Raw genomic sequence first — 17397 nt, forward strand, 5'->3', positions numbered from 1 at the left:
TTTGTTTTAAGAGATAATATTTATAGAGATATGATTTTAAATTACTTTTAAAATGTGTGCTATGCCAGACCTTCCAAAGTCAGCTTCTGCTTTGTGAGAGCAAAAATTGATATAGCCTTGTGCTTTTATCTGCAGCTTTGCAGGAGTAGCCCCTGTTGATGCAGTGAGGTGAACAGAGTATTTTGGGTATAAATTAAAACATCTGAATTAATGTAAGAATTGGGCTGTTCAGAGTGGATTATATGAACAGTTATGTGTATAGGCTTGTGTGGGATGTGTTAGAAATCCATGAGAAAACTAACAGTGATAATGAACTGAACAGAGTTCTAGGCCAACTGCTCTTGCTGGGAAGCTTCATCCACAATACACCTCAATCTTTTTTTGTAAGCAAAAAAATTGTAGGGGGAAATCAGTGCATACTTATATCAGATTAGTAAATTCTGTTTTGTGGTTGCCCCGTGAAGACAGAAGAAATTACTGCCGTGTTTCCTTTTAAAATGCATTTTGAAAATATCTAATTAGTGAAATGTAATTGATTTAATGAGATTGTTTTGCAAATAGTACTGTCTTGGGTGAATAACCCTATAATTTCTGCACAAAATAATGTGGATGTTGCTTACACTGTATGGTACAGCCTAAGAATGTAATGTGATTACTATAATTATGATATGATTTTCTTGCTTTAGGTTGATGGAGTTAATATACAGGATTATACTAACCAAGAAGTGGTAGAGGCATTGCGTAACACAGGACAGACTGTACGCCTTACCTTACTTAGAAGGAAACCTTCTACTATTTCTGCAGAAGGACCTTCAGATAGAGGTAATCCTTTTTTTTCCCTCTTTCCTTTTTCAGCAACTGATTTTTTTTTTTTCACTCAATTTACAGATACCTAACCTAACAATTAGGACTAGATATGACATGATCCTAGATTTTCAAGGGCACACTATAGAAAATGAGATACTTAAGGAGGAATGGAAAGAAACAGAAATGAGGGATTCAGGAAAAGTGAGGCAAAACTCTTGTGTAGCCAAAAAAGGAAAAAAAAAAAAAAAAAAGGAGAAAAAACAGTTGTTAGTGAGGCAGTGTTACTACTTCATGTATTTTTCCAGCATGTGATTTTTTTTTTTTTTTTTTTGATCTATTTTCACAGTGCAGCCAACTGTTCCAACCTTTGTGTCTCCTGGAGCTGTAGGGACTGAAACTAGTGTGGACACTAAGAATGAGGAAAACCAAGAACAGAAGGATAATCTTCAAAATGGAAAGAAGCAGGTTCTATGTAAAACAGGTGGGTAGGATATCTTGCAGTGTCTCTTCTGAGTCTTTGGAATTGTCTTTAATCCATTTTCAATACTGGTGGGCTATTGTGGCTTACTCCATCGTTAGGTTTTGCTCTGTAATGCTTTTTATTCAGGTCCTCGAAGTAAAGCTCTACCTGTTGGATCTCTTAACTCTTCCACCCTACCCTATCCCCAAAATGTAGCACTGTCCACAGGTTTTCAAAGAGTGCATTCAGTGTCATCATGGAAGTCACTGATGAAGATACTGGATAATCCTAGCCCCTGTAGCTATTGACCTTCTCTCATAACTGGCTGTTGAGCCATTGGTTAATGCTGTCTCTGATCCCAATGGTCCATCTAGTTTTCAGCCTATTTAGCAATCATTAACTCATGCTTTCTCAGTTTCCAAATGAGAATGCTGATGTAAATGGTGTCAAAAGCTTCAGTAAAGTTGAGGTGTATTTCAGCCTTAATCCGCATAGCTATCTTGGCAGTCAGATTGGTCAATTATTTGGCAAATATATATCAACTGTTCCTGATTTGCCTTCTTATCATTTATGTCTTTGGAAATGGATTCTAAGAGGAAATATCTCATAATCTCTCTGGGGCTGAAGGTGAGACTGACTGGCCTATAATTCTCTGGATCTTTCTCCTTGCATAAAGTTTGCCTTTTTGCAGTCATTAGTGATCACCCTTTGATTGCCATGGTTTGGGGGGGGGGAGTGGGATGGGGTGGGGTTGTTTTTTGTGCTTTTTTTTGGGTTTTTTTGTTAAGATTATAGACTGTGGAGGTACAGCCATTTCAGTACTCTGGAACGATCTCATAAGCTCTATAGAGCTGAATGCCTCCAGCTCACTGATTCCTCTTTCTAGCCCTGGTCCTACTCTGACTGAGGTGACCCTACCTGCAGTCTTCTCCTGACAGAGAAAATTTGCTCATCCTCCTCTGCCGCCAGGGCCCTGAACCAGACTGCTAAGTGAACAGCATCAGAAGATGGAGCTCTTGGGAGTTCACATTTACTTCCTGATCCAATGTTACCTCAGTCGTATCTATCTTCTTGCCCTCACAGGTCATAGGCTCCTGCACCTGCAGAGTCTTTTCAAAATATTCTGTTGGTTTCCTGTGCATCATCTCTGATGCCCGTTTGTTACAGTTTCCTTTTTGGCACTGCAGTAACTTCATCAGAACTCACCTTCCGAGCTGCTTGACTTGGCCTTCTATAGCCTGTGACCTGAGCTGCAGCATTCTCCTTTGGGAGTTTTGACCAAGTAGGGCTTGCTGAAGGACCGCAGCAGCAGGGACAGAGGATCATGTCTTTTGACATGTCTCCATTTGTAGGTCATTTTCCACACAAATGAGAGAGTTGCCATTTCCATGAACAGCTATCTCGCCTGTGTGTCACCTGCCATGTAACTGCCTTGCTCCTGTTTGCTTGTCCTCCTTATAGTGCTCCTGGTCACTGGTATTTCCTGGAGTGCCAGAGAAGTAGGAAGCAGAGCACAAGTTATGTCTACCTCCTGTGAGATTCCACACTTAGCAATGAACCTCACCTTGCTTGCTCGTTCCCAGACCCAAATCATTTACTCTGTGGTGCTAATACTGCTGCATACTGCTTCCTCCCATGCTACTGTTGGAAACTAGAGTTCGGACTCTAGACAATTTCTGGCTTGCTTTTCCTGAGCTTACTAGCTGAACTGGAAATTGTTGACTGCATACCTATGCAGGCAGATGAGACTCTCTGGTCTGGCAAAGGCATAATAAGACCTGATAGCTCGATTCAGAAGCTGGACAGGAGTTCAAATTAGGCATGTGTTTTTAACAGCAAAGGCAATTGGACATAGGGGCAGATCACAAAACCATGGGATTGCTTTGGTTTTTAGACTTCTGAATCAAGGTTGGAGGCCTTTCCAGAAGGCGTGCTTCAATTCCCCTGCAGATTTCTGGGCTCTTCTACAGGAACTTCTGGGTGAATTTCTACAGCTTGTGTTAAAGTCAGCATAAATTATCCTTATGCCTTGCAGTTTCTAAGATATGTAGATGTAATAGAGGTTTCTAAATTATGGCTGTCAATGAATAACAATTTTGCTCTGACTGTGGAAGATCTGTCAGTATTAAAGACAACCTGGAAACGAGAGAAATGTAGCAGCTCCTGTGTTCCATTCTGTTTTACTTTTCTGTCCAAGCCTTATAACCAGACATCCTTTGTTGTGACTTCTGCGTGTTCCCAGAAATAGGAAGCCAAACCAGAGGTGGTTGAGTAGCTGAGATACGAGGTTATCAAAGCATTGTTTTAGCTGAATGAATGGAAGAGCATATATTGATTTGTAGTTACAATGGATGAATAACTTAAGGACTTAGCAGTTGGATGTATTTAGGGGCAGAAGAGCCAGAAGGACTTACACTTGCTATGACAGAGGCTAGAAAAGAGCAACACATGCTGTGCTGTGTCACTTTCCCACCCCTTTTTTACTGTGGACCTTTCTCTGCATAAAGTATTTTCCCTTTCTACTGAAGCAAACAGTATCTCTGTAGTCAGTTCCTGACTACATGTGATTGGGTTATCTTGTGTCACAGGCTGCAGATGTCTGCCCTGATGCAAAGAGAACTTTCTGAGGAATTTGTTACCTAATACCTAGTGCTGTGCAAATACAGTATATCAATGCCAGGATCAGTTTATGCTGGGAACTAAAATTGCTTTTACCTGCCTTGAAGTTAACAAACTCTGTTAGTCTCAAGGTATGTCTAGATATGCCAAGGTGTATCTAGATATGCCCTAGTGATCCCTGTTCTGCTGATCAACCTGTATTTTTGAGACCTTTTCATGGCAGACCCAAAGTGTTGTGGATCCACTGCCTCTCCATAAATACTCCAAAGCCTTTAGTTTCAAAAGGAGTTTATAACCAAGTTTTATGTGTATGAGTGGCTCCCATGCAGTTCTAGCATTGTGCAAATCTCATAATCCCCTTCCTTGGACCTCTACAGATTATGGTGCAGATGCACCTGGGTCTGGCAAGGACTTCATTGCCTGGAATCCATAGCTGCCAGCTGGACCCATGCTGATTCCTTACAGGAGCAGTGTGGTGTATCCGCACTCCCCAGTGTATGATGTAGCAAGTGTACAATGAGATTTTTCTATTCTCCTATGTATCCAAGTGCCCCTTAACAAGATAATGTGTCGGTATGCACAGTGTGCATCCAAAACTTAAACATTGAAGGTATTGTTTGTTTGCAGTTGGATACTGCCCTTGATACCATCTAGCAGTGCTGGTCCTTTTTGGGCCGGCAGGATAATGCAAGGGCATGGCTTTGAGTAATGAACCAGGAGCACTTAATGCAATTGTAAGCAAGTATCATTGCTTGATTAAACTGGGGGTTTTCATAGTGAAAATGCACTTTAGGTTACAAGGTTCTGCAAAAGCTTTATGCAACTATAAAATGTGTGTGTATCTCTGTTAAAAAGTTGAAATACTTAGTTGCGAATTTTACTCACACTGAAATACGATGTATAAGATTTCACCTTGGAATAGAATTTAATGACCAAGTTTAAATTGCAAAGATAGGTGCTTATTTTGGACATGGTGATGGGCACTTAGTTATAATGGTGCTAAAGTAAATACTGCTAATTTAAGGCTCTGACTAAACTCTGGAAATGCTTTTAGAAGTTTAATGTAAAAGGTATGTTTTATAAAAGATGTATTGCTTCCCTTTAAGCCCAGTTTGTGTGAAATTCTTATTAAATTGTGTTTCCTGGAGAGGTATTAAATAGTAATTCTGTCCAGGCAAAAGCGTGCTTAAGCAGTTCTGTTACAGCGGCGACATGGTTTAGGATGCAATGTGCATGAGGCCTGAACTTTCTGCTAGCAGACTAGAGGCAATTAACTTAACAGCTGCATCTGCAAGACTGCAGACTGGGCAGAACTGCTTTCTTTTGCCTTGCAGCAGTAGTCAAAACCCAAAGATCTGATGATGCTAGTCAGGCACTTAAAGACGGCTGGGCAAAAATATCCAACAGTAGGGCAGATAAAGATAGTGCATTAATGAAGTGCACTAGAGCACAGTACACATCCTCATATCATAAGTTTGTGAAACCAGAGGAAACTGCAAGAAGAAAAGATGACAATTTTGACCGGGAAAGATGATTTTTACAATACACTTGTGATTTCTTGATGCTGGCTAATTAGCAATGAGAAACTGTGTGGAAGTGCAGGCAGAAGGACAGACTAAATATGTGGAAAGTTGTTGCTAATGAAAGCTGTCTCTGGGATGTGTTTTCATTTCTGAGGCCTTGCACATTATAGAAGATGTGGTACGTATCTCTGGTCATGAGAAATCCAGCTGGATGAGAGACTAGAAAGAAACTTTCTGTTAGCTGCCGTGTAGAAAAAGCCGTTTGGGGAAAAAGGAGCATTTTAAGTGAATTGGGTGATACCATCGGAATTGAATATATTTAGTCCAAATCCCCCCAGCCAACATTTCCACAGTTCTGAGGAAGTTACAAGCAAAGACTTCAAAGTGTGTTTGAAAGAAAGAAAGGAGAAAACTTCAAATGGAGACGTGCATCAGCACCTGCTCTGAACAACTCATAAATTTTGGTAACGTGTTTTGGAAGTGACAAAAAATCTGTATTCAGCCAAATGAACACAACTTACTGAACTGAACTTTAAGCTTGGCCCTAAGATTCATTCTATTCACACTATAACTTTGTAATAGCAGAAAAAGGGACTAAAGAATTTCTGTCCCCAGGTATTTCTGCAAATAGTAGGAGTAGAAAAATGTACTGGTGTTCTGTTTTTGCTACAGTTGGGAAGTAAAGATAGTGATCAGCCTGTGCTTGATAACAAGGCTCATGAAGACAACTTCTTCTTAGAAACTTCAATTAAATGTCAATGGAGGAGAAAGCCCTTAACTCACAGCTGAGAATTTTGGGGGAATTTGTCTTCCTTTTTTTTTTTAAGGAGATAATATTTCAGAGAGAACTGTGGGCTGTATCTACAAACCCACGTTTTTGTTCTTGGTAGGATTTCCTTTTGGTGACGGAAAATAGTTATCTGAATTGCTGGAATCCTTGAATATCTGTATCTCCTTGAGCCTATAGGTTAAAGATGCTCTGGATATTTCCAAGTGAAATCTCAGTTGTTAGCTATGAGGAGTGTGGTTTTTCAGTGCAGATCAGACAGAATTTACCTAGCTGACATGACAGAAAGTGAGTGGAAGAGATACAGTGACGGACTATGTTGTTGTATAAGTTAACATAAATCTTTTGTTTTTAATGAGCCGAAAACTTCGAAGTTATAAAATGATGTAATGAGGATTGTATTGCAAAGCTCATGTTTTATCTTTGCAGACTACAAAGGTGTTGAAAGCAAAGGCAGCTTGATATCCCATTTGTGTTGGCTTTTGCTAGTAGGTAGGCTCTGAGCTTCTCTTGGTGTCTTCGAAACTCCCCCCTTGAGGTCTTTTACTCGCGAGTTTGTGTGCAAAATGTGAGGTTGTGATTTACATTCTAAATTTCAGTATGACACATCAGCAGTACTAAGTGGTCTGTGCCTTGTCTAGACATCTGACAAACTGTTACAGTCATTCGGGGGGAAAAAAGCAGTTTTCAGTAATTCAGACCCCAGTTGCTGCTGCTGTTAGCTGCTAGATGGAATTTGCTTTAGAGCTTGATTCTTACCAGTTAAACATTGCTTCGGCTTGGAACTTTATATGTGCACTGAGCTTCTGGATGAGGTCAAATGCAGGGCAGCCAGTCATTTTATGCTGTCTAGCTCTGTCAAATTGTCTTACATGAATGTAATACTGCCTTGGTTGCATAAGTAAGAAAGCTGAAAAGATATAAATGTCAAGATAGCCAAGTTCCCACGGAAGACTGGTTTAGAACTGGAGCTTATATTAAAGCTCATGTTACTTACTGGCCTAATTAAACTAGACAAGCCTTTATACCTGCCAAATGTATAAATACAGGCTGTGACTGCATTGTGCTGATGCAGCCCCTTGATAACAGCAATATCTTGTCAGGTGTTTTACTTCTTAAGGGGGTTCATTTTGGTGCGAGATGAGGCTTCCCTGGAGTGGCAAGCGTTTTTATAGCAACATATGATGAAGTTGTGAGAAATTTGTTTGCCAGCCTGAAAGAATGATTTATTTACAGTACTATATAGTACAGAACTCGCATCTCATCAATGCAAACATCACCTCTTCTGCTTCTCAGTTGAATAAATCACATGTTAGCAGTAGCTGACATTTTGCATTGTTTTCCTAAGACAGACATTTTTGATTTGCACTGATGATAGACTCAGCTTAATGCACTTTCCTTTTTGGGATTATTCCCGCTAATCTTTTATTTACACTGAATTTTTATTGAAGCATTTAGAATTAAACGTACTTCTGAATGTACAATATGCTTGTAAATTTAATACTTGCTTTCCTATTTAGGAAGAGTCTCACTCCCTCCAGCACATGAGCTGAAATCCAAGTGGGAAAACCTGCTGGGACCTGAATACGAAGTCATGGTATGTTATCTTTCAATAAACTACATTCATGTACGTTATTTCTTTAAATTACAGATCTGTGAGCTTAGCATTATAGTCTGTTTATAGAACAGTTTAGTGTTTGGAACAGATCATTAACATCAAATTTTGTTTCCTGTAACATCAAGGCTGAAATATAGGAGTGTTATAATGAGTTGTTGGGGTTTTTTTGTGTGGTGGTTTTTTTTATTTTGTTTATATAGATACTATTGTTATACAGAGACTAGACTGGAACAGTGATTTAAGAAAATCATCTCTCCTTTTAAATCTGCATCAAAGCAGCCACTTAAAATATGTGGTATTTTTATGATTTCATTTATGATCTATTTGTTTCATTGTGCATTGAGGGAAAAAAAGGGTCAGGATAGAGCTCCTGTGTTTCACAAAGAATCTCACAAAAAAATCTAATTTTATTAGAAGAATGCAAGAATGATTTTTCAAACGTACTGGGAGAATAGGAGGTAGTTCATGGTAGCGTGACTTTGTGGTGCCGGTGTCTATTAGATATTTCTTCACTTCGTATTAAATAATTGCCAAGCAAAAGATTGTTTTGATGACTTGTCATAAGGAGTTGACTGACACTGTAATTCACTACTGCTTTTCGGTACTGTGTTAGCCAGTGAGTACAGATAAAAGACTCCAGCCAGTGTTCTTTCCAAAGACTTAAAAAATTCTCACCACCACCAAGAATATGCCCTGTTTGTCTTTGCAATGCTTGTCCAGTTGATTTAAAGACACTTATTTTTACTACTTGGAGTAGCCATCGTTCCAGTCAGTTGCTGGAAGATTTAAAGTAGCTTTAAGAATTGCCTTGCGAAACTCACTGCTCTCCTTTCCATTAGCACTCCTTTAAGAACTGAAGTTCGTGTAAGATTATGTACATGATGCAATAAATCTGTTTGGCTGCCCACTTCAGTTGCTTGGTATTCCCATCCTTACATTTCAAGAGTCTGATATTACTTCCCTTAGCACTATCACACTTCCCACAGAGGACGAAAACCTGCTTAGTTCATGAAACCATCCGTTTCTAATTCTTCTTTAGCTGCCGCCAGTAAAATGTCAGGAGTGAAAATGTTAATGAATGGTCCTTTTAAATAATAAAAGGAAAATAAAAGGATGTTGTGGCATCCCATTTTGAAAGTAATTTTTCGGTTCTTCCGGTTCTTGTCATCTGTGCCTACCTCTAGTCTTGCTTGGCTAACTAACACTTAATTCAATTTCAGCCTGATGGCGCAGTCTCTGTTCCACGCTATCCTCACTCCTACACTCAGCTCCCAGAAACTCCCCCTGAAGGTGCCTATAGGTTTGAGTATTCTCTCAGAGTATTTCCCGTCAGAGGAAATAGCAGTTTGAAGAGAGGGTTTGGTGTCACTTGTGGCATCTGTTTTGCTGATCCTTTGTGGTACCAATGGAAGGAGCTTAGATCCTCATGAAACAGAAGGAGACCCTGGAAGTCTATACAGGCTTGTATGATGCTCTGGTATTTGTTGCCAGGTACCTAAGCGTGAGCAGTCGAGCTGAGGAGTTATCAGTCATAGATTCATTTAGTTCCAACTGAATGGACATGAAATGGATTCTGTCTGTCAGGAAAAATACCCTAGGTACTGGAAAACAAGATGCTGGAAGCCCTATTTAAAATTAAACCAAAAGAAAAGGCTGAGGGTAGAAATCTCCAAAAGAGCCTGAAGTTACCTGATTTTTTGCAAGGCTATATATTTTCCAAACCTAACGAGTGTGGCAATCCTCCCAAACTCCAACCCTGGGTCATAGATCACCACAGATGTCATCTTACTACATTTAAAATTGAAGTAACTAACCTTCTAAGGTTACAGATAAATAAATTATCTTAAGAACATTACAAGAAAACTGGTGGATTCTTGATAGTTGTTTTATTAATATTAAATTATTTGTTTTAGGGCCATAGTTGTTTTGTTAATATTAAAAAAGTGAGGATATACTGAAGAGATTTCTTGTCACTGTTTTAAATAATCCACTTTGCATTCAAATTTGGTTATTAAACTCATGTAGAAACCATGTTAGAAACATGCTGCAGAAGATGGTGGTTTAGTCTAGATGTTAGATGGCTGTACTGTAGCCTGAAGTAATAACTTAAGGTATGATACTTTCCAAACTCCAATTGGCAAGTCAGTTTGGGTATTTGTGTCAAACATAATGGCATTTTGTGCTTACAAAGGAATGCTGAGCTTGAATAAAACTGGCACTCGGGCTTTGGGAATAGGATAATATTGGAGTCTGCTAATAATGTGTAATCACCACGTTCCTAGTTGTAAATGTTCTGTGTCTGAAAGATTTTTCTAACATTTGTTTAAAATTATTTTGCATCAACGTGACTTTGTTTAAGTACAGTTTATTTTGCTCATCGTATTTTTTGCCAGAATTTATCATTCTGGTAAAGTCTTTATTGTCCTGCTATTGAAAAATGTTATGATGTACAATTTTTAGGTTGTGAATGTGGATATGCCCATTACAGATGATTCAGAGCTCCAGAAGTACTCAAAGGTATGACTTGCATGATGGTTTCCTTCATGGCATACATTGGCAGAGTAATCCCAGGAGGACATGACACAATTCCAGATTTACGTGTTTCAGAAATTTTGTGGCCATGTGGCTCTATCTTACTTTTCCAGATCAAGGTCAGGTTGGACAGGGCTCTGAGCAACCTGATCTAGTTGAAGATGTCCCCACTCATTGCAGGGGGGTTGGACTAGATGTCCTTAAAAGGTCCCTTTCAACCCAAAGATTCTATGATTTGGTGATATTCTGCTTATCTTCTTTTCGTAGCATGGGCAAATGAACCCTTTAACACACATCCCCAAACAAAACGAAACAAAACAAAAAAAAAAAACCCAACAAAACCCAAACCATGCATATAAGCCTTAAATTTTGGGGAACTTAATTGCATTGAAATTCAGTTGTTGAAAGCCACAAGAGAATGGAGCAGAGGTTGAAACTCTGCTGAACAACATCGTTGTCCTGCAGAGGACTTTGCCATAGTGATGCTTGCTCAGGGAGAGGAAGGTCCATTTAATTGACATGGTTAGAGCTGAAATTAATTTCAGTCTTCTGAGACTTTCGAGAGATTTTTCAAGATATGTATGTTAATATTGTGCCTTTTGCAGGTTTGTGGAGGTGATGCGTTTATGTACTTGTGGGGATGTCTCAGTGAAGAAAGGCCATAAACTCATAATCAGACATAGGTTGAGGGAATGTTGAGTATCAATGGATTGCTCCTTTTACTTTAATATCCAGAATTAATTGGGAACCAGAAGGACAGTCAGTGTTTCAACTTACGTAATAAAAAGCCAGAAAATGGCCAAACTGAAGGAGCAGATACTGCTGATCATCTGTTCTCCCCAAGTTGCCATGACTTCTGCTGTCTTGTCTGGATAGCGTATCAGTTTTATGCTAGTCTTCCTAATGTTAGCAGACCTAAGACACTAATGGTTGGAGGCTTCCTAGAGAAGGAAGCCCACGGGGAAGAGGCTAACACAAAATCAGTGATTTCACCTTGCAGAAACAATGATGCCAGTATTATTAGTTATTTGCAGAGGACGCTTCATGGATGTGTTTCCTACCTCAAAGTAGTGTAGCTCCTAAAGAAGTAAGACAGCTGATCTTGTGTTGAGTTTTTACAGTGGTTATGGAATTTCTTTCAGTTTTGTTGAAAACTCACATTTTGGGTAGGATAGACTTTAGGTGGTACTTTGATCTGCATTTTTTACGATATGATAAACTTATTTAAGAATACAGTTCACATTGCTTTCTCCCCCAAAAGAACAGATTGGTTCTTTTTATTTGTGCAAACAGTTTGTATAGCGAAATTATGGACACTTCTGCTGTAACACAGTTGATGTCAGTATGAAGACTTAATCTTCTTAGTGTGTGCTTAGTTTAATATGGTGAGCCACTGAGTCCTAAATGTGTTTGTATTGTGGTAGATAACGCTATATACATTCTCAGCCATACTTATCTTTTGACAGCTATTACCCATCCATGCTCTGAGATTAGGAGTTGAGCTTGACACATTTGATGGACATCATTATATATCATCAATTGCTTCAGATGGTCCAGCTGCGACACTTGGTCTTCTGCAGCTGGAGGATGAACTTCTGGAGGTAAAAACCAAAACTACTCCCCCCCGCCACAATAGAACTGATATATATCTTGTTTGCTTAGCCTTCTTAAAAATGTTTGTGTTTAAACTCTAGTTTGGCTGCTGTGTGTGCAACAGTAGTATTCAAGAGTTGGTTGTGAAAGCAGTTGGAGCAGTGCTTTGGAAGTCACATTCCTTTTCTTCACTGTTTCATTCCTCCTCTATGGACAAAATGTCAAATTCTTGTGATCTCGTAGTGACTTTATGGGTTTTTTTTCTGAAATGTTTTAACACGAGTATCAAGAGTTATAAGGGCTGTGTTGATATATATGTGTGTTGAATGTATTTGTATTTGTAGGCCTTTAGCTCAGTCTTTTGAGCAATTTGGCATTAGCTTCTGGGGTGGATAATCTTTCTTAATATTTGTCACTCCTAAAAAATTTACAACAGTCTCAGGAATAGTAGTTCCTGTTACGCATTATAACTTGCTTCAGCGTTGAAAGACATTTGTGTGTATGAGCTAGTATATCAGTTTGCTTAAATATGTATAAAGAGGTATTGGGGCAGCTTTGAAGTTATCGGAATCAGACCAGACCTATTTGCTTAGGAAAAATATTTATTTGATAGTATTAAAGTAATACCTATTTTCGATGTGTTTGTATGTATATCTATCAGTATCTCAGCCTGCAAGTGAAAAGACATTAATTTCCTATTGAATACCTGCTCTTTGTGAAATATTTTGAATTTGAACATTTTTTTTTAGCGGATATGAAGAACTTTTAGTAGACATCAATGGGAACAGAATTAGGCCTTCTGAAAGATTAATTTGTTAGGTGTAGAGCTCTCGTGCTTTTACTTGTTGTTCACCCTTTAACATCAAAAATTCATACCAATATCACTAAGACCTAAAACATTTTCTTCAGTTATTGCTTAATGGAGGAAATCTTGATTGCTAAAGGAAGGGATTAATGGAATGCTGGAAGTGTGGTTTAAATTCCTTGGCCACTAAACAAAAAATTGTATACAAAAAGCAATAATGCAGTTCTGTAGAGTAAGAGTAACTTAGGAAACTTTAATTGTATATATTTAACAGTTTTACTTATTACTGTGTACTTACAGTTAAGTTCACAGTTCTGTCCAGATCTAGTGAGCGTAAATTTTTTCTACTCTCTAGCTGGAAAAAAAGCCCCGACAAAATAAAAATGTGCTCAGGGGCTAAAGCTACATATGCCAGCTTTAGCCCCAAGTATGTTTTTGCAGCCAAGTTATAAATCCCCTTAAGTAGGGGTTTGCAATGGAAAAAGTGGCAGCCCCATTCCCCAAACAAGCAGCTCTGCCTGGGCCTGATACAGTTGGGATTAAAATGTGATCAGCAAGGAATTTTATTTAATATATAGTGAGGTTGAATGTTGATTATTTTTAATGATGTGTTTGAATTATGATAGAAAGCATGGTATTTTCTTCCCCCTGCTCTGATTTTAGTTAATTTCATTGTGTTCTTTTTTTAGGAGTAAATTGCTTCCTTGTGTCCTTCTAGTTTTGTTATCTAGTGGCACAACTAACTAGAGAGGTGTGGTGAATGAATGGGGTGTAGGGCACCTTGCGTGTGTAGAGGCTGATTTCTGGCAGCTGCAAAAGAAGAAATGGGAGTCCCCAGGTCCGCTTGGGAGCGCGTGGTAGCTCTTCTCCATCAATCACAGTATGCTGAGAAGTGCTGGTAACTTTCCACCACGCTGCCAGTCTCAATGCATTAAAAAATCCTTACGCGTAGATACTTCTCCTTAAATAATTAACTAATGGATTAGCCTGATAGCTCAGCAGTTGCTGTAATTCTTGCAGAAAAAAACCCATAGCAGTTCATCTTACCATGCTGGAGGCCAGTTACACCACTCCAAATTTTTCTCCTTGGCTGGATTATAGTATGAGAGGAACTCTGTGTTTCCCAGCAGTGTAAGCTATATTTACACTGTAAAAAGCACAAAGGAGAAAGTGGGGAAAAATAGAGGTGATCAGGGAGGAAATGGTGGCTTAAGTGAGATTGCCGTTGTAGTCTTGCACAAGACTGAATCTCTTTAAAGAACAAGAAGATCTGGGAAGTATATGGCGAGGCTCTGCTTCACGTACACCTGTGCAGAGGTGTGTACATGTATGTTGCATATTTACATGATACATTTTCTAGGATCACATGTGGGTTTGTTCACATTAGCATTGTAGTTTGGGTATGAAGTGAAGTATTGAAGAGAACCTTCAATTATCCTCACTTACTGTGCTTTGGTTCATGTTGTGGAGTGGACTTGGATGATGTGTACTAGATTCCTAAGCTGGTTGCACTCCAGTGACTTTGGATGTTTGGTCATGAGAGCAGACTTGAGGTCTTCAGGAAATCCCTGAAACACAAGAGGTGTCGGGATTGAGTCCATAGCACTAATCGGGTTAAAACTCTGCTCTTTTGGGGCTGCACTGCTCGTCAACGTAGACGATGTTCACATCTAGGACACCTACTGACGTTCTGCTTTCCTCATATTTAAGGGTACCACTATGGTGCAAATAGATGTACCCTCATGATATTGCAGGTTACAAAATACATAAAAGAGGATGAATCACTGTAGTTTTATTTTCCTGAAGAAGTACATCTTAAGTATCCATTTTTAAAGCAGCATTATTATCTTTTTTTTTTTTTTTAAAGTCTGTGGTTTAAAACATCCATTAACAATGGCCTTAACGGTCTTCCATTGTCAGTCAGGATCTAAAGCTTATGAGATGGTAAGCTTTGACCCTTGTCAGGGTTTTCTGATTAATTGCTTACTGTGACTGGTTTCTTTTTTTTACTGTATAAACATTCCTGCAGGTTTTCTGCAGGTTCTATTTTAGTTGCAACCATTTTGTTACATTTTAAACAACTGACAAAGTTGTGCTAGTTCTGACTTCAAGTTTTTGCGTAGAGCTCGAAATCTGTGTCGTCTTAAAATATTTTGGAAAATTAAATGTTTATCTTTTTCAATTTAAAGACATAAGCCTAATGTCAAAACAAAAATCCCCAACAAGGAAACAGGTGAGAATGAAACAGCAATGCTAGGAAAGATTTAGGCTAGGAAAAGTGGTGAGTGTAAAACAAGTTAGAGGAAGCTGGAGAGAGCAGAGACATGATGTAGCAGTCAGTAGTCACAAGATCTTGCAGGTGAAGGTTAAGTCTTACAGTTATGTATGTGTACTTTAGAAGCATGCGTTAATAAAGTTATGCAAGCTTTGCCAGAATCCCTAGGTAAAATTAGACCTTTTACATTTAGCTGGGGAAAGACATGTATGCAGAAAAAAAAGAGAAGAATTTGGTTGATATCCTTTTAATTATCTTCGTGTGGGTGTGTGTTTCCCCTTCTGTGTAGGTAAATGGAGTTCAGCTATACGGAAAATCACGCCGCGAGGCAATCACTTTTCTAAAAAAAGTGCCACCCCCATTTACACTGGTTTGCTGTCGGCGACTTTTTGATGATGGCAGTGAGTCTCTTGTGGATGAACCCATCGTGGGAGTTTCCCCTCTAGAACAAAAGGTAGACGTCTCATGTCATTCAGTTGTGTAGAATGATAACTTTTTGCAAAACTGCATATATTTCTGAGTAAGTGATTTAGCTTTCTAAAGACGGTGTTTCTGTTTTCCTTTTGCTGTTTGATCCAAACCACTTTTCAGTCTTAAATAAGAACATTTCCTAAAATACATAGTTGTGTCAGGCAGTTTTGATAAAGCTGCCTTTGCCATTCACTTTGGGCTCGTAAGGGACAGCTGGTTTTTCAGTGAAAGATAGTTCATGTTTGCAACTGGTACTTTTACTACAGTTTATACAGGTTGGTCATGAGAAACTTCATTGTACTATAAATACAAGGTAGGTAAATCACTGAGCTAGCATGCTGACTATGTACATCCCATACATCATTCTTACACTTAATAGGTGAGAGCCCTGAATTATACTAAATCACATGCTTGCCACCATTAGCTGATTACTTCCATGTTCTGAGTAGGTTTTTATAGAACTGGAAAAAAAAGAAACTTAATGTTTCTTTCCATTGCAGGAGCTTTAAAGTCTCAAACTAAAGCTTGACGCTTGTAACGGTTGTTCCTATTTATAAAAACTATTTACACCTTGACTTCTCATCTTTTCTGATATTTTCTGATCTAATTTCCTCTAAGGTGGAGAGTTAAACAAGAAATATGGGTGTTTCTTGGAAGAATAAGGTGTACAGTATTATGTCTTTTTGTGAAAGGCCCTTTCTGTTGCAATAGAACTTGTTCCACTGTTTTTTTGATGTTGCATTTTACTGAACAATTTCTGTGTGCATCCTGCCAGTTGCACATCTTTGCCGTATTGAGTGAACAGAGGTTGCCCTCTCCTTAGAGCAATCTCACAATATATCTGCTTTCTTTTGTCAAAAGTATCAAGAAAGAATGTGTGGAAGAAATACTTCTTCCTCTGCCTCATGGCAGTGCTCTGTGTAATAGGCATATTTGTCCAAAGAAATAAAGTTAAATCAGTGTGAAGTTCATGGTACAAGATTTTAATGTTTTTCTTGGGACATCATACATTGATATTTTGTAAAGATTGTATTGATAAAATAGCAGTAATGTTAAAACACGCGTTTTAAGTTAGACAACAGAAGATGCCTTTTTGGAAGATGTATTTATGAAGCTGCCCGTACCCAATGAAACTGAGTAAACTATACCTCTTTCTTCTATTCCTTAGCACAAAAATTATGGAAGAAACTGCTTTTTCAAATTAGTATAGTTACAATACAAGAATTTTTTGTTTGTGTATTTAATGCCACAAGTATCAGATGTGCCTGATCGTCTGGTCTTTCTATTAGCTGTCTGTGGTGAAAACTTTTATGCTAAGATATTTATTTTTCCTTTATGCATCTAATGGGACAGCTGAAGTTCATCAACATGTAACAGGTTAGTAGTATTATGACAACTAATTTGACTAATACATGGGTATTTGTATGCCAGGTTGGGCTCTGATGCTCAAAACTTGTAGGCATAGTCCCAGGAGAGTATCCAAGTCAGCAAGAAGGAGAAAACTGGATACATAATGTTCAATGAAGTTGTAATTCCATAAAAGGTCATATTTTAGGACATATATGAGCCATTAATAATCAAAATATTGAAGGAATAGTGTTTGTAAAGAGCCGAAAGGATGGTATTTGAACTAGAGCTTTTATTTTTCAGGTGAAACCCGAGGAAGACATTAATCCTGAGGAGGAAGAAGGGGAATTAGCATTATGGTCTCCTGATGTGAAGGTTATTGAACTGGAAAAAGACAAAAATGGTTTAGGATTCAGCATTTTAGACTATCAGGTATACTTTTCTGTATAACTAAATACTAAAAATGCCTTGGATCCTTTGTCTTGTATGGTGCCTTAAAATGTTTTGTGATGTTGATTACTGGGTAATTGATTTGGCACTTGGGCCTAGAAACCGTGTAG

General features: G+C 38.5%; 1 protein-coding gene across 1 annotated transcript in view; it reads left to right on the top strand.

Annotated features, from left to right (window-relative positions):
- INADL (InaD-like (Drosophila)) overlaps positions 1 to 17269 on the top strand; it is a gene marked incomplete at its 3' end in the record, with an annotated part of 32718 nt that extends 15449 nt beyond the window's left edge. Inside the window, exons 10-16 of the mRNA XM_010293244.1 lie at positions 687 to 822; positions 1154 to 1288; positions 7717 to 7793; positions 10275 to 10331; positions 11813 to 11947; positions 15309 to 15473; positions 17141 to 17269. Of these exons, the coding sequence (XP_010291546.1) occupies positions 687 to 822; positions 1154 to 1288; positions 7717 to 7793; positions 10275 to 10331; positions 11813 to 11947; positions 15309 to 15473; positions 17141 to 17269 (834 nt within the window). The remainder of the gene's footprint in view (positions 1 to 686; positions 823 to 1153; positions 1289 to 7716; positions 7794 to 10274; positions 10332 to 11812; positions 11948 to 15308; positions 15474 to 17140) is intronic.
- Positions 17270 to 17397: the final 128 nt, after the last annotated feature.

This window comes from Phaethon lepturus, unplaced genomic scaffold, assembly GCF_000687285.1.
Source record: "Phaethon lepturus isolate BGI_N335 unplaced genomic scaffold, ASM68728v1 scaffold17840, whole genome shotgun sequence".
Taxonomy (NCBI): Eukaryota; Metazoa; Chordata; class Aves; order Phaethontiformes; family Phaethontidae; genus Phaethon; species Phaethon lepturus.